The following is a 22,855-nucleotide window of genomic DNA, read 5'->3' as shown; positions in this document are numbered from 1 at the left end:
TTTCTCATAGTAACAGAATGAATAAATAATGATTCAACGCCAGGGCCAGCTGATTGCCATCTCTTTAATCCATCATGTTTGTAAAGTATTTCACTAATAGAATTGTAGAAATGAAAGACCATGGGAAACAAATATTCTGTGAGAAAATCAGTGTTAGCCACAGCAGAGGAATCAGGTCCTCCTCTTATGCTCACCCCTGTCTGTCAAATCATGGGTAATGGTTCACCACCATCCCCAACTCTAACCTCAAACGTTGCTGAATATCCACCATGCTGCATATGTTCACATCTGGCCTGTCTGATCCCATTGTGGACCACTTGACTTTTTTAAGCAAAAAAATGTACCCTGAGCTATGTAACCTGCCTTCTGCCATCAGGGTTTAATACTCTCAGCTTTTAAACAATTAGTGATTATAATTTGATGATCATTGAAACTGTCTGCTTTTGACCGCATCAAATTTAATTGCATTAAGTGACATCATAAAACTTTGGGATGATGAAGAAAGACAGAAATTAGATATGAATAAAACCTCCTCAGGCTCTCGACTTAACCTTTGAGTCACAAAGTGGTGCGGATCCTTTCAATTTACCACTATTGTAAAAATCACCCACACATCAGTTTCTGATTAAAGACCTATTTCTGAAAAAATGTGGATGCCCCTACTTTGGAGATTTCCATAGCCTTTAATCCCTTATTTTCCTCTACTTCTTCCCAATCTTTTTGTTTCCTACCATTAGTTATGCCTTCTTCCTTTCCTTTCTGAAGAAGAAGAAAGAAAGAGGTTGGACTATTTGGATGGAAAGGAGTAGAAAGGAATCCCCAGTTGCCATAGATAAGAATTTATTTGGTTAACTGATTGGAGCAGGTATTCATATATAAGGAATGTATATGAAGCAACCCTATATAATTAGGGAAATTCCAGTTAGAAATGTCTGTGTATAAGTAACTACTACATTTCCTTTTTGAAATGATGTTGAGGATAATCATTGATTTAGTAGAATTTAAATATTCATGGCTTAGTAGGACCAAGTGTTTACTGAATTTTAATAAATTATTAATATATCTTAAGACAAAAAGCATGAAAAGTCAAAATTATCAGAAACATATGATGGTATTTTTAAAAGCCTCAAATTATTGTCTTATTCGTCTTGACCCCTCTTTTTGTCTCTGGTTTTACATCTCTTCCATAAGTTCTTTCAATGAAAAGGTAACAAACTTATCATTCATAAGATAGTTGAAATTCAAAAGACATGTTTTCCTCTCCTATCTCACCAGCAGATATATCTTTTCACTATATTTTTGGAAGGCACAGGGTAATAGATATTTTTCAATTAAAGATGCACACGTTGCTAAATAGTCAAGATGTCTGAATGCTGTTACTTTTCTGCTTTTATTTTCAACTGAAGGTGATAGCAGGTGTGAGGCTTTCAAGTCATTGCCTGTAATTCTTCCACTGTGATGAAATATGAACACTTTATAACTATTCATTTAATTTTTCATTGTAACATTTTGATGACTCTAGTGAGACTGAACTATTTCTATGATCTTATAATTTCTCTTTTGGTTAAATGCAACAGATATAGAGCTTGAATTATATAATCTATCCATTGAAAGATTCCCCTCAAAAGCACTTTTCTTTGCCTGATTACTTTCTAAAACACTTAAAATCTGAAAAGTGAATCTCTATTACAGCAAAATTGATCAGAGTAATTAAAAGTTCCAAATCTACAGAAGACTCAGACTGCTCTTAATTTATTGACCACACCAAACATATGGTAGATACTTAGTTAAAAGTGTTGAGGTGATCTAAAGACACTGGCTTTGACAATTTCTATAAGAATTTAATCCACTCACAAGGAAAGGGATTAATCTCGAGGAAATTCAGTTGCATTTTTTTAACCCCAGTGCCCCATTCTTGTAGAGGTTGCATAAAATTTAGAGTGGGATCCAGTGCCTATATCAACCTAAAAATATCAAACAGTAAGAAAATGAAAATGAACTTTAAAAATACTCTTCTCTCCAATGTTGAAGGACAATTTTATCATAAATTGGCTAAGTTACAGCTGTGAGGAGGGGTGAGGAGAACCAAAATAAACAGATGTTTTAATTCAACCTGGGTCAGAGGTTGATGCTTTCTTTATAAGGAGTTCTAGTCATGCAAAATCTTATACTTTAATATGATACATATCCCCTTCCAATAAACAAGTCATGGGTTAGAAGCAGTCTTTCGAGCATACTATATTATTTTACCTACTGTTCATTAATGTTTAAGTGTTTTGTAATGACACTCAAAATTCTAAGTATCCAAGATATCTGAATGTCTTAGAGTCATTGAAGACTTTCTGTACTAAAATAGCCAGTAGATTTGTTCCATTTTCTTCATTATGATTGCTAGGAGCCACTGTTTCAGCCAAATGCCAAGGACTAAAGTGAAATAGCATCCAAACTGATTACCTGGTTTACAGCCAGATAGGAAAAGCATGAAGCAGTCATCCCTAAGGGCTGAGAGTATGAAACTGGGACAAAAGTGAGTTGTGTTGTTCAGTCTGGCAGAAGTTCCAATTTAGGTTCTGCGGTAGTGTGAGACTATTGCAGAAAAACTCTTGGTACAGCCCAAAAGTTAACTGAGGCTTTAGGGAGAATTGAGGATTAAGATATAAAGACTGTTTTGTACCAGACTTTGAGAGCTTAGAACATCATCTGGTCTTGCAAATTTAACTCTTCTCGAAGACGCCAAGGTAGTCTGATTATGGTCTCCTTAGGTTAAATGGATGGAGCACAATTAGTCCTGCAGTTCATATCATTGTCAGAACAGTGTTTAGTAGTTGAACAACCCAACTCACTCATCATGGAGTTCATTATTTTGGGTTCACTGCCAGGTGAAAACTGCTTTTACATACTTGGAAAGAGAAAACTGTAGAAAACCAGATGAAAAAGCCTTCATATAATGCTTGCCTTTGCCCTCCCTGTGAAGTGGATGGAGCCATTATCTGGTTTATTATTATAGAAAAACATTGCTCTCAAGATGGCATGATGCTCCAGAGAGATAAAAGATTTTGATCCAACAAATCTGATGATAATAATAAAAGTATAGACTTTTACTGAGTATCTGTAATGTGCTAGTCACTGTATTAGGCTCTTTATATACATGAACTTATCTCCTTAGCAACTTGTGTTAGTTGAGTATTATTATTCCCCATTTTGTTGAGGCCCGGAGTGGTTAATTAACTTGCCCAAGGTCATTTAGCTGACCTGTGGCAGATAAGATTTGAACCCAAATTGATCTGATTCCAAATCCTTTTCTCTTAACAAGCACTATGATACATACCTCTATCTGCATATACCACTTAGCCGAAGAGCCACATGACAAATTTATACCCTGTAGAGTTGAGACTAACATAATAATCTAATACTGAAAGTGTTACAGAACACTGTAGTTAGTTATAGTCTAGATATTTGCTTCAAGTCCTTGGAAGTCAGCATGTATACTCTATTGAACTTAGATAATTAGAAGCATACTGTATACCTTAGATTGCTAAGCATTTGTATAACTTTTGGACTAAGGTATTACTACAGTGGAGATCCTGCCAATGGAACAAACCACAATAATCTTTCCCTATATTTAAATGTTCATAAAATAATAATTCATGATTACAAAATTTAAGTAATATACCAATACAGTTTCCACGAGATGTTGTTAGGAAGAAGAGACTGGATTAATGGATGACTGATATCATGTTGTGTGACTTCATAAGGCAGCCCGAGACTCTGAAAATAAATGAATTTTTAATGATGTATTCACACAGTTCATCATTCAGGGACTGATATCCCTCCTTGCCTCATTTTAGAAGGAAGGACTAAGCTTCTGGAGTTTAAAGATATTAACAAGAACTCATAGCCTCTTTCTCTATATACTGTAAAGGTACAGCACTGAACAATGCCATGAACAATCACCTAGTCACAGGATCAAAATGGAAGCTGTATTATGAATATCCTCAAATCACTTGATATCAGGAAATATACATACTAGGACATTGGGACCAAAGAATCACTTATTCTCCACAGTTTTATCATAAACACTCATGCTGAGCAGATGCCAGAGAGCCTACCCATATTTCCACTGATTTGGGCAATTGGCATGTACACACATAAATGATAGAAGAAACAATCCTTTTTTTTTTTTTTAATGCCTTAATTTGCCCATGGTACAGGTAAAATCCCAAGCCAAGGAAGAATATTGTAGGCATGGCAAATGTAAAATACTATAATCACCAATAAACTCTAAATAAATGTTCTGGAATTTCAGAATAAATTACTATATCTAATTCTATATAAATTCTAAAAACTTGATTCCAGATGCCAAACAGCCTCCCTCCTATTTACATCCCACCTCCCACCCCTAGAAGAAAATTTGTGTGGAGACGAGTATTGCATCAAATAAAAGTTTTTATATGATTAATATTACGAAGAGAAGAAAGGTTAGATGTGCAGATCCAAAGCATTTATTTGACATCTTTACCTGGGAATAGCAATACCCAGAGGCGTGCTTGGCAGTAGCAAATTCGAAAATGCACAAGAATAATTTTCTGGGTTTGTTCAGCCTCATGACACTGGGTGATTCATAAATAAAAAGTTGCAAAAGATATGCTCTTGACTTATGAAAAAGGTGCATACCCTATGTCTATACCTCATCATGTAATCTCCATGGATATAAAAATCAGGAATAGCAAACACATTTGTCTAGAACTCCACACAGCATATGATTTATATTTACTACATAAACATTAAACTACATATAATATTTCCTTCATTTTGTACAACTCCTAGACAAAAGTGATTTATTTTATATATTTCTAAATTAATTTTATAATATAATTTATATATCTGTCCCATCTTTAATTCTACTTTAAGCAATTATGTAATGCAAAGTAATTTGGAGAATCTATTAGTTATGTGAAAGTAACATTCAGGAGCAAGGAATAGATATAATATAAATGTATATAATTTACATATAAAACTGGATTTTTAAAAATAAATAAATTATTTTACAACACAATTACTTCAGCTGCATCTTAGTCACACTGCAGTTTGAGGTTCAGAATGCCACTTGGTTGTTTGAGAACTTTAAAAGCAAGAATTTTTTTAATGAAAAATGCATTTTTGCCTGTTCTGTTCTGTCTTGTATGTTGAAAAAAAACCTGAATCTCTTCAGAAATATTGATAGAAATGCAGTCTTTGCAATCTCCTATTAATAGGATTCCTATAGGTATGACCACCTATATGAGGCCTTTTAAGAAGGCATGGCAGTGTGCTTTAGCCAATTGGATAATTTCAGTATCAAGACATTATATTATAAAGAAGACATATAAGATTTCAGCTTGTGAAAAGATATAATAAAATATAACTCAACACAGACTTGGTTCTTTAAGAAAATATCATTCCATCATACATATGAAAAAATAAGGCGATTTAAAAGTACCATTTTAAATAAGAACATTGATTGGGACATTTTTATTCAACAATATATTTAGAAAGTCACTAGAATTGAGATTGCTATCACTTTGTGATATTTTTAACAATCAGTAAAACAATTTTCAATAAAATTAAAGTCCAAGTACATAGCCAGCTATATTAGTTGCTAGAGTTAAATATTATCTATGTTCTCTCTGCTGCATCATTTCAGCCATTTAGCATGGAACAAAATAAGCTAAATAAGGAGACAGAAAATGGTGTGGGAAAGGATTTGGGACTTTTAAAGTTTGTTGCTATTTGATGGAAAAATGTCAGAGACTTCTCAATCAAAATGTGAAAGCACTTAAAATTAGTTCATAAATAATATTTTAGGTAATAACTAACAAGAATTGACAGATCCAACAATGAGAGAAAGTTAATTACTGAGGGTCCAAAAGATCTTTGGGAAACCTGTGAAATCTTTCATATTCCATTTATAAAGTTACTACCACAAGTTTTAAGTGGTATTGCAGGAACCTCCGTAGTATTTCTAGTTTCTGCTTGAAAATGTTATAACCAACTAGAATTCTTGAAAATATTGTGAATCCAGATTAATAGAAATAAAACAAAAATAAATTAAAGAGTAATAACTTCCATGTCTCTGCCTGTAGCAGTATTGTTTAGCTTTTTTAAAATTTATCTATATAACATTTGAGATGTATCTCAATAATACATATTTAATAACAATATTATCCATTTTTCCTCCAATCTACCCCCAAAGTTGCTCTATGCTTGGGGAGCAGAGGTGCATTTTATCTCCTGGTACTGGGTTCCAAAGAATCGCTAGTAAGCAAAATATAGAATCTACGTATCCCTTCCAGGCAAGAAGATACTGCAGAGCTTTAATTTTTATAGTTTATATTTGTCTAAAGCCAGCTCCCCAAAATGCAGAACCGGAGATGAAGACTTTTGTGCAAGTAGTTAATTGAAGAATTGCTGTCCGGTGAAATCTATATGAGAATAAGGGATGCAGGATAGGGCAGGTGAAGAAAGTGGAAATCCACAAAGATGTGGACTTAGTGGAAACTGGATGGTACAGGGGTACAGGGTGCTCTGGAGCATGGATGGTACCACAGAGTTGTCTCACCTTGAGGAGGGTAACAGCTTTTTGTACCCTGGTATCAGTCATTAACTACATGGGAAGGAGCATAACCTTCCCAGCATTTCCCAGTAAGGAGGCTCCAGTCTGAGGGTAATTTTCAAAAGATGGGTTAGATGTGAGCTGTCAGCAGCACCTGCAGGATGAGAGCACCAATCTGATAAAGGGAATCTGGGCAGGTCCCCAAAAGTGTCCATTATGCAACTATGAAAACAATGGATGTTCTTCATCTTTCAAACTAAAAGTACTTTAGTACCAGCAATTCTGATATGCTCCTCTATGAGAAGTACTGCCTGAGTGCTTTCAACCATGGCATCTAACTGAGAGGGATTGCCAAAGCAACTGATACTTCAGTGTGGATCCTGAAATTTGCTGTGTCATAGTTTTTTCAATGAGACCCATTAAATCTGCTTTTAAATACTTGTAATTTTTCTGATTAAGTTTTTTCTTTAAAAAAAAGACTGCTATATTCTACAAATATAGTCTTAGTCTCTCTAAGAGATAGTAATCACTAATTGAGCCAAATCTATGTTCTTTGGCAGCGAAAGAAAGTGGTTTAGAGAATGATGTTGATCAGAAGGAGCGGGAAGTTTAGAGGCAACACACTTAGATGGGAAAAAATTTTAGGTAACAATAGGTAAGATCGGAGAAATCAAAGACAACTGAGAAGGAAACCCAAGTAACTGCAAAACACTTTTATTGTGTCATTTTTCTCTTTTGGGTGTGTGAAGGAAATCATGAGAACTCAAAGAGTTTATTCTCAACTTCTGTAAGTTCCAACTTAAATCCTTAAATCCTCCCTAAGATCCTTTGAATGAGTTGAAGGAAAACCATAAACAGATGAGAATAGATTGCCAGACACCAAGTTAACCTGAAGGTGTTAGAACTATGCTGGAAAGTTGGACTACTAGATAAGAATTTAGACTGTGTTATTTTAAAATGTATATATATATATATATATATATATATATATATATGTGTGTGTGTGTGTGTATATATTTTTAAAATATATATTGTTAATAAATTCAGAGTTACATTAAGCAGTAAACAAGTAGTAACAGTTTATGATTACTGTATAAGGTACAAAATTACAAATACGCATTTGTTTAATTGCAATCATCCTTACAATATAATTAACATAGCGATACATGATCTTAATAACCAATTCTATTTTTTAAGTATAATGCAGTAGAAATTATTTCCCATTTTTGAAACCTACTGGATCAAACCCCATTACCATACACAAACCACATTCCCATAACAAGGCACTATCATTTAACCTCCAAGAACATTTATTAATACAAAATAGGAAGTGTTGGAGTAAACAGTAAAGTGATTAAAGAAAAATCATATCTTAAATTTGTGTTTCTCTTTGTTTATTGAGGTATACCAAGGTCTGTGTGTTTATTGAGAGAGAAAAATCATACATTCATCCTATTCTCTACTTCAAAAAAAATGTTTCCACCTTGACTCTGTGACTAATTTAGTAGGATATGTAGACTAAGGTACAAGATTTGCTTATTCCTATACTGCAGGAAGACCCTACAATATGTTGGGTTTTGTATGATTTGCACACATCAGCTGGGGCGGTTTCAGTTCTCTGAAGGTGTCCATCTCTGAGCCATAATGTGAGAGTGGTGAAAGAGACAGAGAATCGAGAACCACTTTTACTTAGGTACCTCCTACTGATTGTGAACTAGGGCATTCACAACATAATCGACATAATCATCCTTTAAAATCATAATATGTTCTTAGCCTCACATATGTACAACTGCAACGTCTTTTTTCTTTAACTTGTATCTCTTAAAAAATTATACAGGTAAGAAATGAAAACACTCTCACTATAAAAATTCAAATAATATAGAAATACAGAGACTAAAAAGTGAGGGAAGAAAACCTCCCTTTTCACTCTACCCCACACTGCCAATGCACAGCCGTGGCCTAAGAGCCACTTTGTCAGTCAATGTGTCAGGAATCCACAACTAGAGTGTCCTCTGGACATTTGTCACTGGCCTTTTTGACCTCCTGATTTCACCGCCAGCCCTAAGCAATACTTCTAGTATGGTCTACTCTACATAAAACCATATTTTATCTAAAAGAATCATAGTTTGACTGAATGTAGTTTACAATACAATAATTTTTTCACTTTAAAAACCTTATTTTAGCATAAGTGACAAAAAAGCTTTGACTGAATTCTTCACTTTTCAATCCATTATTTTGAAGTGTTGTAGATAGTGTCAAAAAATTTGACAGCTGAAGGGGCTTTGAGGAAGACTGCAGGGATGATAATCAGAAAGCTGATTACTGATACTATTTTAGTAGTACCTAGGAAGGAGACGCCACAGCCACCTACAGTTACCCACTCTTTTTTTAATGGCGTCTACTGTTTTATGCTATGTATAAAGCTGAGAAGAGGACTTCCCTGGTGGCGCAGTGGTTAAGAATCTGCCCGCTAATGCAGGGGACATGGGTTCAATCCCTGGTGTGGGAAGATTCCACATGCCATGGAGCAGCTAAGCCCGTGCAACTACTGAGCCTGTGCTCTAGAGCCCGTGAGCCATAACTACTGAGCCCGCGTACCTAGAGCCCATGCTCCACAACAAGAGAAGCCACCGTAATTAGAAGCCTGCACACCACAACTAGAGAAAAGCTTGCGCACAGCAACAAAGACCCAACGCAGCCAAAAATTAATTTAAAAGAAGAAAAAAAAAGCTGAGACGAAAAGCCAGTAGGAACTCTGATCAAATCAGTAAACTGTATGAAGTTCAGCAATCCATATATTCACCACCACTTGAGGTCTTATATTAAATACAGGCTTTAAAGAATTCATAAAGTAAAAGAAATGAAAAATATTTCACCTATTTTTCCCAAAGAGGCAAGAAATCTGGAAAGACATTATGTGGAAGAGTGTGATCATTTACTTTTAAATGAAAATATGAAAATCAAATGAAAGAAAATTCTTTTTTTAAGCTTAAGAATTTTACCAAGAAATAAACAGGAAGAAAATGTACGTTCAGTCAACAATACACAGACTCCCAGAAATTTTTAACTGTTAAGGAATAATTGCAATACTGAAGCAATCAATAAAAGGAAAATTACAATTTCTAACAGGAATACCTCAGAGATATTGGGGTTTGTTTCCAGACCACTGCAATAGGATGAATATTGCAATAAAGCAAGTCCCTCGAAATTTTTGGTTTCCCAGTGCATTTAAAACTTATGTTTACACTATATTGTAGTCTGTTAAGTGTGCAATAGCATTATGTCTAAAAAAATGTAGATACCTTAATTCAAAAATACTTTATTGCTAAAAATGCTAACCATCATCTAAGTCTTCAGCGAGTCATAGTAATAACATCAAAGATCACTGATCACAGACCACCATAACAAATAGAATAATAATGAAAAAGTTTGAAATATTGCAAGAGTCACCAAAATGTGACACAGAAACATGAAGTGAGCAAACGTTGTTGGAAAAATGGCGGTGATAGACTTGCTTGACAGAGAGTTGCCACAAACCTTCAATTTTAAAACTACATTGCCTGCAAAGTGCAATAAAGTGAAGCACAGTGAAAGAAGGTACACCTGTATAAAGTAATCAAAGCCAAACATAATTTCAACTCTTATATTCAAATTCCCCAAAAGAGAGTAGTGCCTGGTGATCAGCACCAAACTATTAAAAAAAAGAAAATCGATTTTTTGTAGTCAATTTGTCATTTCTAACAGGAATCTCAGATAAAAGGAAATAAACTGCTTACTTCTTGGTTGTTTTTATCAAGTCCTAAGGGCAGTATCTTGAAAACTATATGTTTATATACATTTTTCTTTTTGGCTACTAAACAAAGCTTTACAATGACATAAAAGAATGGTGCAAGTGTATTTTTTCTGTTAGAATCACACCATTACGTTGTTACTAAGATATTTGTAATCACATAGCCAATTTCTATCGGTTTAAATAGTCTCCTGTTGCTCCAATGCATTATTTTTTTTAATAGATCCTTATTGGAGTATAATTGCTTCACAATACTGTGTTTCTGTTGTACAACAAAGTGAATCAGTCATATGCATACATATATCCCCATATCCCCTCCCTCTTGTGTCTCCCTCCCATCCTCCTTATCCCACCCCTCTAGGTCATTGCAAAGTCCCGAGCTGATCTCCCTGTGCTATGCTGCTGCTTCCCACTAGCTAACTATTTTACATTAGGTAGTGTATATAAGTCGATGCTACTCTCACTTCACCCCAGCTTCCCCCTCCCCACCTCGCTGTGTCCTCAAGTCCATTCTCTATGTCTATGTCTTTATTCCTGCCCTGCCACTAGGTTCATCAGTACCATTATTTTTTTAAGATTCCATATATATGTGTTAGCATATGGTATTTGTTTTTCTCTTTCTGACTTACTCTGTATGACAAACTCTAGGTCCATCCACCTCACTACAAATAACTCAATTTTGTTTATTTTTATGGCTGAGTAATATTCCATTGTGTATATGTGCCACATCTTCTTTATCCATTCATCTGTCGATGGACATTTAGATTGCTTCCATGTCCTGGCTGTCGTAAATAGTGCCACAATGAACACTGTGGTACATCTCTTTTTGAATTATGGTTTCCTCAGGGTATATGCCCAGCAGTGGGATTGCTGGGTCATATGGTAGTTCTATTTTTTACAAATGCAACCAAGTGATTTTTGTTTTAATATTTATTTATTTTAAAATTAATGAAAGAGAATTTTCAATTCCTTTAAACATCTGTGCATAAGATTTTTGTGAAATTTTTAGAGGACTTTGGTCAGTTGTATAATTTGTATCTCTGTCTTTTGAGGCTCAAATTTTTTAGGTTTCTAAAACAATTCTTCTTTCTGTTCATTTTTTATGGATTTTACATTTCATTGTTTTGTCAGCTAAAGTTCAGTCATACACTGAATCATCATATGTAGCTGCCAATGCCCTCCTTCTTTTCTCTTTCTCTCCTTTCCTTCCCTCTCTCCTTTCCTCCCTCTCCCCTCTCCTTTAGTTTCTAATGGTCATGGGATAAATCTCTTCACTTGCTGCATATAAATTCCTCAGTTTTTAAGGTAGCAAATTGTTCAAAGCTCAAGATTTGTCTCTCAGCAATTAACCTTAAAATATTTTGTTTTCACACTTTGACTCATAGAGAGTAAAGCTATTGAAACACCTTTATTCTTGATGTGTCTTCTAATAATCACAGGGATTAAGTAAACACAGTCTACTGTGTATGTGTAATGCTGCTTCTGTGAGCTGCATCATAGGTTAATATTAACCTTGCTCAATTCATGAAAAGAAATTATTTGCCAATATTTGACCAAAAAAAAAAAAAGTTTCCCCTTGCAAGCTATTGAATCTATGGCTGTGTTTGCTATCTTTATGGGTCATTTTTTTCTCCAGAAACGCTCTTTGAACTTTTATAATTATATGAAAGCATATGATACTATATTCTATAATATATAACCAGTGTGTTCTGAATTGTAATTGTATGCAATTTTTATCTGAGATATGGCCTTCCTAGAAACCAATTTCTTAGCATCAGCTAGAGCCAAGTTTTTTCAGAATTTTAAAGAAAAGCATATTTCACAAATTGAAGTTGTAATTCCCTTAAGACAAGTTCTATTTTGGTGTCTACATTTACAATAGCTGAGACTGTCACAGTCATTCACCTTCATCATTAAAAAGCAATATAAAGTTCCTTTCTCCTCTAAAGTTAGAATGTGAAATGTTGGCCTTGTAGACTAACTTTCAAGGAACATTGAGTCCTTCAAGGTTTATGTCCAGAGGTGCAGAGACTAGGTAACCAATAAGACCAGGTCAGATTTTAACACTGTGAAAAACCTTCTATACTCATCCATTTTCAAAATTATTTGCAAAAAGTAAAACTTTTTAAAAACCCATTATGGGTACTTTTGGAAAAACTTCATTTATGACTTATATGAAGACTGGTTTAAAAACTGGGGAAGAAACGTGAAATGGCAAAATGTCAAGCCTATTTGTAGCATCCGGCCAGTGCTCTCCAGATTAGCTTTGGTTCAAACCTATGGGGTCCCTCTGTGATACATGAGTCCATTGTGTCTGTCTGTCTCAAGCACACCCAGTTACTGGTGTCTGATAGGAGAAAAGACTTGCGTTCTTTGGAAAGGACTGCAATACTTAGCTCTGTTGTGAGATGCCCTCTAGAGGTGGTGCTAAGGGAAAACCACTGTGCTGTCAAGCCACTAAGGAACATGAGAGCTGGTGATGAGGTGCAGAACATTAGAGAAACACACTCAGAAATGCCATAAGCCAGTAACTAGACTCTAGCAGCCATTGTTACAGAGCTGATGTTGGCTTGGAGCTACCAAAGGAAGTAGCCTCTAAAAGTTATTAAGAACCATCAGAAAGCCCTCTTGTTGGGACCCATGTTCATTATTGAAAGTAAATAGTAATTGGAGCCATTATCACTGACAGCCACCACTAGGAAACCACAGATGATACAGGAGAGACTTTCCAGCCCTCTTCCCTTCCCCTTCCCTAAATCAAAGATGCAAATCCTCTTATCTGTTGGGAATTCAAGGTAAAGATAATAAATGTCGGCCTTTCAATGTACTCTAAGACTAAGAGTAATGAACAATTTTCTGACAGTAAATCTGGTACAGTTGGGAGACTCTGAAATCTCTTATTGCAGGCTTTGCTGGAAAGAAAGACCCTGGATTGTAGCTCAACCTTCAGACTTTCAATAATTATAATAACATTTATAGACCCTATACTGAGTGCCACACACACTGCTACAATGAACTTTTTGAAAACAGTGTCAAAGTTTTCATATTTCTCATCAATATTTCATCATAACAGAGACCACAAAAATGGGTTCAGAGTTATTTGGTCTCTTTCATATGACAGTGTTTATATGTAATACATAAATACAGTGAAAACTCAGGGCACTGGGCTTTTCAGGCAGTCTTTGGGGAAGCATTCCACCTCCAAAAATAATGAATGCTACAGACCATTATCAAACATAACACTCATTGCTATCTGTTTTGACTAATGTGGCAATATGCTGGCTGATAGGATATATATATAGAGAGAGAGAAAGAGACAGAGAGAAAGAGAAACTATGCCAATGGGCAGTAGCAATTTCTTAGTTGGTAAAACTTATTGATTGAAAAGAAATATTAATGCTTTAGAAAACAGCAATAAATGCTTAGGAAGACTCAGGCCACCATAAGAGAAAGCTTCAAAGCAAGTCTCCAGAACAGTGGTTGAACCCCACAGAGCTTTGTGATGATTGAAATTAAACCTGCTAGAGACATGGCTTTCGTATTCTTTCAGCAGTCAGGCTGTGGAGTGTTGCCAGTTCCTCTCAGCATTGCAATATGATGGCCACAATTCAGTTCCTATGGTCTAGATTCATACAAAAATTATTAAAACTGTTCCCGTACAATAAGCTGAAGAACGGCAATCAAAATTAACTAGGTAGCACAGACTTTGACTGCTGGGATAAAATAATAGTCAAAACAACTTTGCCTTCAGCATCCAGAGATGCAGTGTCATTCTGCCTGTTTTACAGAGACCGCAACAGCATAAAAGGGGGACCACCAGGGGAACTGAGTACTCATATAGTCTCCTGGATTGATGGAGTAGGAGAGTTATGTGCCCAGTATGAAAATGACTGTGAGGATTATATGTGTTCTCACAACCAGTGCCATTCACTGGTCTGGTGGATTAGTCATTGTGCCTTATTTAACTGTCCCTTTCAAACAACCAGTTTTCTTTTTCCTTCTGAACTGACCATTTGTACAACTGAACTGACCAAAGTAACTAGCTGTTTGAACATCACACCAAATTGTGACACCATTAACCTAAAAGATTGTTTAAGTTTTTATTACTATTTTCTTAATGCTATTAGTGCCTAATCATTGTAGAAATATTAGAAAACACAGAAAAGCAAAAAGAAAGAAAAAAATATACATATATATGATGTCTCATTACCCAGTACAACCACTGCTAATGTTTAGGAGTATATTCTTCCAGATATTTTCCCACACAAATATACATTTAAACATGTTTCAGCAAAAATAGTATTATGCCACACATAATGTTTTATAACTTGCTTGTTTCTGTAAGCACCAGTGTCCTTCTATAGCTGTCATCTAGGACTCCATTTTTAATGACCACATATCGTTCTATTGTATAGATTTACCATAATTTATTTATTTAATCAATCCCCTGTTATTAGACATTTACATGTGATTTGTAATTTTTATTATTACAAATAATACCGTGATGAACATATTAGTAAATACATGTTGCATACTTATCCAGTTATTTCCCTAACATAAGTTCTAGAAGTCGAATTACTGGTTAAAGTTATGCAGTTTTCTAATATTTTAATACTTACTGTAGTTTCATCTTGGAATGGGAAATATAACAGGTTAAAATCAGAAAGATAAAAATCATTCAAAATCCTTAAATTAATGTTTCATAAAGATCTAAAATGCTAAATTAAAACACATAGAAATATTTTAACTAGGGTCTGTTTGTTAAACCATTTACAAAGACATACACACATAAAGTTATGGGTTTAAGTGAGAGTTATTAAGTTTACAGATTAGTGAATGAGATAATTTTCTAAATAACAGGCAAAGCCATTAAAATATTATCTTCTATGAATACTCAAGAATTAAAAACAATAAGAGCTGAATTGATATATAATTCACATACCATAAAATTCACCCTTTTAAAGTGTACAGTTAGGTGGTTTTTAGTATATTCACAGAGTTGTGCAACCGTCACCACTATCTAATTCCAGAACCCTTTTATTACCTTAAAAAGAAATCTGTACACATTAACAGTCACTCCCCTTGCTTCCCAGCCCCTAGCAAACACTAATCTGCTTTCCATTTTTATGCATTTGCCTCTTCTTGACATTTCATATAAATGGAATCATACAATATGTGGTTTTTTGTGACTAGCTTCTTTCATTTAGCATAATGTTTTCAAGGTTCATCAGTGTTGTCAGTACTTCATTCTTTTCTATTGCCAAATAATATTCCACTGAATAGATATACACATTTTGTTTATCCACTCATCAGTTCATTCTTAGTATATTAATCAAAATCTTGTCACCATCATGTTTAAAGTACTTCAGTAGCTCCCCAAACTGATAAAGATGTCCATTAAAGACCCATCTTGATCTGGTCCTTACCTACTTTGGGGGATTGATATGATTTTCTTCCATGTTCCCAACCACATCCACTCGAACCCTTCCACAACGACTGCAGTCATAATAGAACTACTTGCAGCTTCCTGAATGTAACAGGCACTCTCACTTTTGTATGTGCTATCCCTTCCATGTAGAATATCTTTCCTTATCTGTGTGGATAACTTTTACTTGTCCTTTATGATTCCGTGCCAGATATCTCCTCTTCTTAGAAGCTCCAACACATTAAGGTTAAGCTGGATGCAACATTTTAAATAATCTATTATATTGATTACCTCTATCATAACACTTCTCACACTGTTTTATAGTCGGTTTTCTTGACTTTTCTTCTACTATATAGTGAGCTCATCGAAGGCAAAAATTATATTCTGTATATCTCTATAACACCAGCAATCAAGGCCTAGCATATGGTAGACATTCAACAAGTGTTTGCTTTGTCTACTTGATCAGTAAAATTAATTTGGCATTTTTATAAACTAAATCAATTTAGGAATTTTGTAACTATATAGCTGCAAACTTTATACGTTGGAATTTTCTTATGTTTTATTTGTTCATTTTAGTTTAAAATTCTCAGTAACATATAAAGTAATACTCATTAAAATAAACCAGTCTTATATGTGATTCTAGTAAGGTTTTTAAAGTGTACGTTGAATTTACAACCTATCAGATAGGAGACATTTTCAATGAGGAATAACTTAAGACAACTTCAGAAGTTATACAAAAGTTGCACAAAAGATGGTTTAGAACCATACATCAAATTATTTAAGAAAGAAATTTAGACTATGCCATGAAATTAATTTATAAATCATAAGTGCACTTTAAAAACAGTATGAGGGCTTCCCTGGTGGCGCAGTGGTTGAGAGTCCTCCTGCAGATGCAGGGTACACGGGTTCGTGCCCCAGTCTGGGAAGATCCCACATGCCACGGAGTGGCTGGGCCCGTGAGCCATGGCCGCTGAGCCTGCGCGTCCGGAGCCTGTGCTCCGCAACGGGAGAGGCCACAACAGTGAGAGGCCCGCGTACCGCAAAACAAAACAAAACAAACAATATGAGCGTTTTGTGCAAGTAAAAATGTTGCTTTTCTTAAACTTGATTTAGAGGATGGTGCCTTGTTTAAAATACTATAATAATATTTTAACCTCACATGTGTAAAGTGTTTTTAATGTTTTCACTGTTTTCTATGTGAATGAAAAAGTTTTTAAGTAGATCTAGTTCTTGAAAATAGAATCCTAACCTCTGTTACTTCTGACTTATAGGGTATCTTTGTTACTAGGGTTCAGCCTGACGGACCAGCATCCAACCTGCTGCAGCCTGGTGATAAGATCCTTCAGGTAAGACATAAAAAGCAATGCTTTCTAAGGCCAACACTGAAACAAATATGTACCCAAGTTATTAAGCCGAATGACTTGAATTAAGTGATTGAACATAAGTTCCTCTTACATTTCTTATTTGCCTTTATTGTTCTGGGGTTGAGAGGCAGGTCAGAAACCATTTCAGACCTATAGAGTCCTATATCCCCATTACCTGACACATGGCAGGTGTTCCGAATATTTTTGTTTAAATGAATTTTGGGAATGAAAGAAGAATTGATACATACAGGAATCTGTGCATAAGTATCAAGTGTAAGTAAGAATGTGAAGTACCCAAATAGGGTATCTATGTGACTTTAGATGAGGGAGAAGAGACTGTCCATGTTTAATTTCTCAACAGTAAGCTTACTACTGTTTGAATAATATGAAACACCTGGTTATATCTCTCTACTCTCCCTGCTGACATGTTTGAACAAAAGTTTAGCTGTATACAAGGTGACTTTTTAAAATGTATTGTGTGATGGAAAAAGACATTTCCCTAACTTAAAGCTCTGCATATCAAAAAAGGATCCCTCCAGTAAACAGTTAAGTACATGCTTGGTATAACCTCATCCATTTTGCTTTCTTTGTCCTTCTCTCTTAATTCACTTCCACTTAATCATTTCCTACATCACAGGGCAAGGCTCTTAAGTATCATCAATTTATTTAAGATTCAATATTTTGACTTATGACCCCAGAAATTTTCCACTGTGTAACTGGATGGAACTATCTAACATTGCAGAGATTCGATCATTTGGAGAAATTATAAAATGGTTCAACATAATAAATTGAAGATTTAGTGACACTGAGAACACAGGAGCCTTCTGGTCAGATTGGCTATGCAGATAGTTACCAGAATGCAAGGGCCCCACTCAACTCAGCTCTGAGGAGATCTTCTACCTTCTATTTATTGAACTCTCTCAAAGATCCCAGAAAAGTAGAAACCCTATATAGATAAATTGTCTTAGCATTTTATTCTCACACATATTTTAAACTAACTAACAAGATCATGAAAACTCAAGTTTTCAAAAATGATAGTTATCTGAAAAGACTGAGGGTTGCTCCAACCTTTGGCAATGTCACAGAAGTACCATCCAAAAGGTCCAAGTCAATTCCATGCAAGCAGAAGACCAAACCAGCAGCTGGTCTTTTGAGTTAAAACATTGAAACAAAAAAAAGACACATAAAATCTAAATATTTTCTTTAACCACTTTATTATTGAAGTTCTATATTTTTTAATTGCCTAGCTAGCCCTTTGATCTTAAGCATTTTATATCATGTCTAGAGAACTCACATTCATTATATATAAAATGAGTTTATACTACAGCTAAGGTCCCCCAGCTCAAAAATTCAACTGTTCAATAATTTTATCAATTTCCACGGAAAATGGCTAAGAATAAACTGACAGTGTAACTCCCTAACACTGGGTACATGCTGCTGTTTAGGAAAGGAAGTGGCTAGTTTTTTTCTCTACTGAATTTCAAAGAAATTATTTTGAATCTCAGAGTCTGTAAAAAATGAAGCCAGTTCATCTGAGATCTCTGATCTATTAGAATGCCAAGCTGGGTAGAGAAGCCTTCCATAGCTTGAAACAAGTTTGGGGACTTTGCCTTCATCCATGACAGAGGGAGCAAAAGAAAGACTTTTCCTTCCAAATTCAGAAATATTTAAATGGTATAAAAATGTTATATAGATAGAGATCTACAGATACAGATATAGATATAGACATCCTGCAGAAGGAAATGAGAATTAAGGTAATATCTAGTTGCAGGGTTAGAATACACTTCTGGCTGTGAAATTCTAGAAGGGTTATATGTGGGAAAATGAGGGTTTAGTATTTCTAGTCCCTGAGATGTATACAGAAACAGCAAAGTGCACAGAGAAATGAATTCCCAGTGCAAGAAGTAGGAAGGAATTATAAGCCAAATCAGTTAAAAGTCACAAAAACTGCAGAAGGGCTGCACCTGGGTTTTCTCTTCTCTCCACAAATGACTATAAAGGATGTAACATTTTATTTTTGCTATAGAAGTTTTTTGTATCTAGTATAATAAAATCAAAGTCCATTTTCAGTAAAAGAAAAATGCCCATAGACCTTAATCAAATAAATTGCTGTATTTACAGTTTCATTCATACTAGTTGAAAAGCACAAGTGGCCAATTATATTTTCTGAAGGAAATAAAAATGGCTAATTCTAAACTGAAATCATTGCCAACATCAGATGCTAAGAAAGGAAATTATATATTTGTCTCTTTATAATACTGTGGCTCTTAGTTTAAAGAACACTGGAAAAAATGAGTTTATAACATTGAGTTATCTGTCACTTACAAGATCATTAGAATATCTCCTCACTGGAGCAAATTTATTTACAAACCTTTGTGAAAGCATACTACCTGGAAAATCAAGGTAAAAGGAAAAAACAAAAACAACGAATGAGCTCCCCTTTAAGTGATGGCAGTTATTGGGTTTGATCTAACCCAATAGCAAGTAGCAAAAGAGATATAAAATAGCAAGAGATATACCTTTCCCAAATTTCCCCCAAACCCAGAATTTGTTATATAAGAGCTATCTCTTTTTTTTTTCTGTAAATCTTTTTACCCACTATTCTCTTCTTATTCTGCTATGGTATTATGAGCATGTTATTTGAGTTACATGAAGATGTGTGTATTAAAGGGTGATGTTAATTAAAACATATTCACATGATTATTCTGTCATTTTACTATTCATTTTCCTAGAATAGATACTGTAATTCATGTGCATATTCAAATGACTTGCTGTGCTTAGCAAGTCATTTTGGTTTAAGACAGTGTGGCATGAGGAAAGAGCACTGTGCTAGGGCAACTGACCCCTAACAGCCTTACCTTCTGTCAAGTCGAATTACAGAAGAGTGAGAGAGAACCAGGGAAAGCACATGGAGCATAAAAAATGTTATTCAATTGAGCTGTGTAAATTTGCCGATATCTGACCTTTTTTGAAGTGGCAGTTTTGTTGATTTAACATCATAGTTTCTTTATTCTAATGTTCTTTGCAGTTAAAAAATTCAGTCTAATTCATTATACATTTTACAATTTAAAGTATATTTAAATATAGAATATCTATTAATTATAGTTACTCTGTTGAAAAGATGAATAGACTGGAAAAAAAGGATATATTGTACTTGATAGTTAACATGACTCACAGTTGTAGCCTACAGCTCACCTGTAAGTATATTGTATTCTAGTCTATCATGATAGTCAATACCTATCCTCTTCATTTACCTGCCCCCACCCCTTCCCAAGACAAGAGCCTAACTTTGACAAAAGAGAAATTATATTATTTATAATTAGTTTATGACATCCAGTTCTACTTTGCAATAATTTTAAGAGTTTGGAATTTGTAATCCAAAGTATATTCCTGGTCTATGGCTATATCTCGAAGATACCAAAATAGAATAATCAAAGAGATGATAATTCGAACAAACCTGATACGTTGCGCCTTTTTTTAAATAAATTTATTTATTTTATTTATTTATTTTTGACTGAGTTGGGTCTTTGTTGCTGGGCATGGACTTTTCTCTAGTTGCGGTGAATGGGGCTACTTTTCGTTGTGGTGTGCGGGCTTCTCATTGCGGTGGCTTCTCTTGTTGCAGAGCAGGGGCTCTACATTGTAAGCATATTAAGAACCTGAAAAATCGTACAAAATGGTATATCCCAACATATTTAACCATGCAGCCCTCTTGACCAACAATGTCAATTAGCCACTTCCACAGAACACACTTAGGGGAATACCTCTAGTAGAAGCAACTAACTGGGTCCACGGCTTCATTCCAGGGAGTGTTCATGTTCATAATTAATATCATGAGTCACTAAGAATGGGTTAGAGTACATTTATTTCTCTGAATTCTTTAAAATTTCCCCCCAAAAAAGACTACAAAAAGTAAAGAGGAGAAATTTGTGTTATGGTTAAAATGAAGTGTGGGACCCTTAAAGAAATAAAGTATTTGGAAATTTCACTAAAGCATTTCCTAACAAGGCTAAATAAGTTAACACTTTTCTATTGTTGATCTTATTTGGTGGTTTAAAATCAAAAACATTGGAGAGGTTTGGGGAAAGGTGGGTTGGGGGGGTAGGTGGGGGGGTAGGGGTTGGGTGGGTTCATTATCATGTAACTCTTAATGTTCAGAGAAATTATTGCTTATAATGATAAAATACATGTGCAAATATTTTTAAATAGCATTTGGTTAGAAGATAACCAAAAATAGTTTTTTAAATGTGTATGATTTTATATGCCAGTTTCACTGCATACCTTTATCCATTTGGTTTGTTCATAGTGTATAAAGTTCAGCACAGATAACTAATTAGAGACGGAGTAAATACTTTTTGCAAATCAAAAAAATAATATTTAGGTACTAAGTGAAACATGAAAAACATTAAAGACAAATTAAGTTCATTAAGCTGGCTCTAACTTCCATAATTTGGCTGAAATAAAAATAACGTCAATTAAGCACCCATCTTGTGTCATTTAGAACACACGACAACCCTGCAAGGTATCTGTTGTTGACAGAGGTTAAATAGTTCATTTGAGCCTCTTCCATCATACAACACTGATTCTCCTGGAGCAAATTTTACTGATAGCATGACATTTTCCATTCCCTGATTTGGCAAATATGCATTAAATGCCCACAATGTACAAAGTGTGATGCCAAGCCACGTGAACACTGCAACAAGGAAATAGAACTAAAGTTCTACCTTTACACACCTAGCCCAGGAAGTAGACGTGCCCAAAATTACACAGAGCAGAAAATGGAGGAAGAGACACAGGAAAAAGTTGACTTCAAACACGCAACAAAATCAACTCCCAGTCTGTTTTCTCTTAACAGCAAGCTCTCCACCAAAACAGAGACCAACCTGGATACAAAGAGTTCCCTGAAAATGAGAGGCTGATTTTGCAGTTCCTTTTGTGGTAAAGTACAGAAATAAAGTGCAGCTAGTTGGGGAACTGCTTGCAAACCAAGATAGGGAAGTCATTTTTTAGAGATGCTCATTCCACATGCTGGTTTTGAAGAAAACAGGCATTCTAAAGTCAAAGCAGATAAACAAGTAAATATCCTCAGGATTACTACTTATTACCATTTCCATGCCTGACTTTCTATACAAATAATGAACAAAGTCTTCAACTGAGTCTTTTCTATTTTGCCATGTCTGTTTTTGAGCCTGAATTCATGAAACATTCAAGCTGCAGTACATGTGTGCATTTAAGACAGAAGAGAAATTCTTATTTATGTTTTATTCCATGAATATTATTTTAACCTTTATTGGAGTATAATTGCTTTACAATGGTGTGTTAGTTTCTGCTTTATAACAAAGTGAATCAGTTATACATATACATATGTCCCCATATCTCATCCCGCTTGCGTCTCCCTCCCTCCCACCCTCCCTATCCCACCCCTCTAGGTGGTAACAAAGCACCGAGCTGATCTCCCTGTGCTATGCAGCTGCTTCCCACTAGCTATCTATTTTACATTTGGTAGTGTATATATGTCCATGCCACTCTCTCACTTTGTCCCAGTTTACCCTTCCCCCTCACCGTATCCTCAAGTCCATTCTCTAGTAGGTCTGTGTCTTTATTCCTGTCTTACCCCTAGGTTCTGCGTGATGATTTTTTTTTTCTTTTCCTCTTTTTTATTTTCCATATATATGTGTTAGTAT

At 35.0% G+C, this 22,855-nt stretch overlaps 1 protein-coding gene across 5 annotated transcripts in view; it reads left to right on the top strand.

Moving 5' to 3' along the window:
- LRRC7 (leucine rich repeat containing 7) overlaps positions 1–22,855 on the top strand; it is a 502,831-nt gene that overhangs the window by 465,075 nt on the left and 14,901 nt on the right. For 4 of the 5 annotated variants that reach the window (XM_049699435.1, XM_033407473.2, XM_004280746.4 and 1 more), the window contains one exon: positions 17,079–17,153. In XM_049699435.1, the coding sequence (XP_049555392.1) occupies positions 17,079–17,153 (75 nt within the window). The remainder of the gene's footprint in view (positions 1–17,078; positions 17,154–22,855) is intronic. The other variant, XM_033407476.2, reaches the window with a different exon arrangement.

This window comes from Orcinus orca, chromosome 1, assembly GCF_937001465.1.
Source record: "Orcinus orca chromosome 1, mOrcOrc1.1, whole genome shotgun sequence".
Classification (NCBI taxonomy): Eukaryota; Metazoa; Chordata; class Mammalia; order Artiodactyla; family Delphinidae; genus Orcinus; species Orcinus orca.
This window is presented reverse-complemented; position numbering and strand designations above follow the sequence as displayed.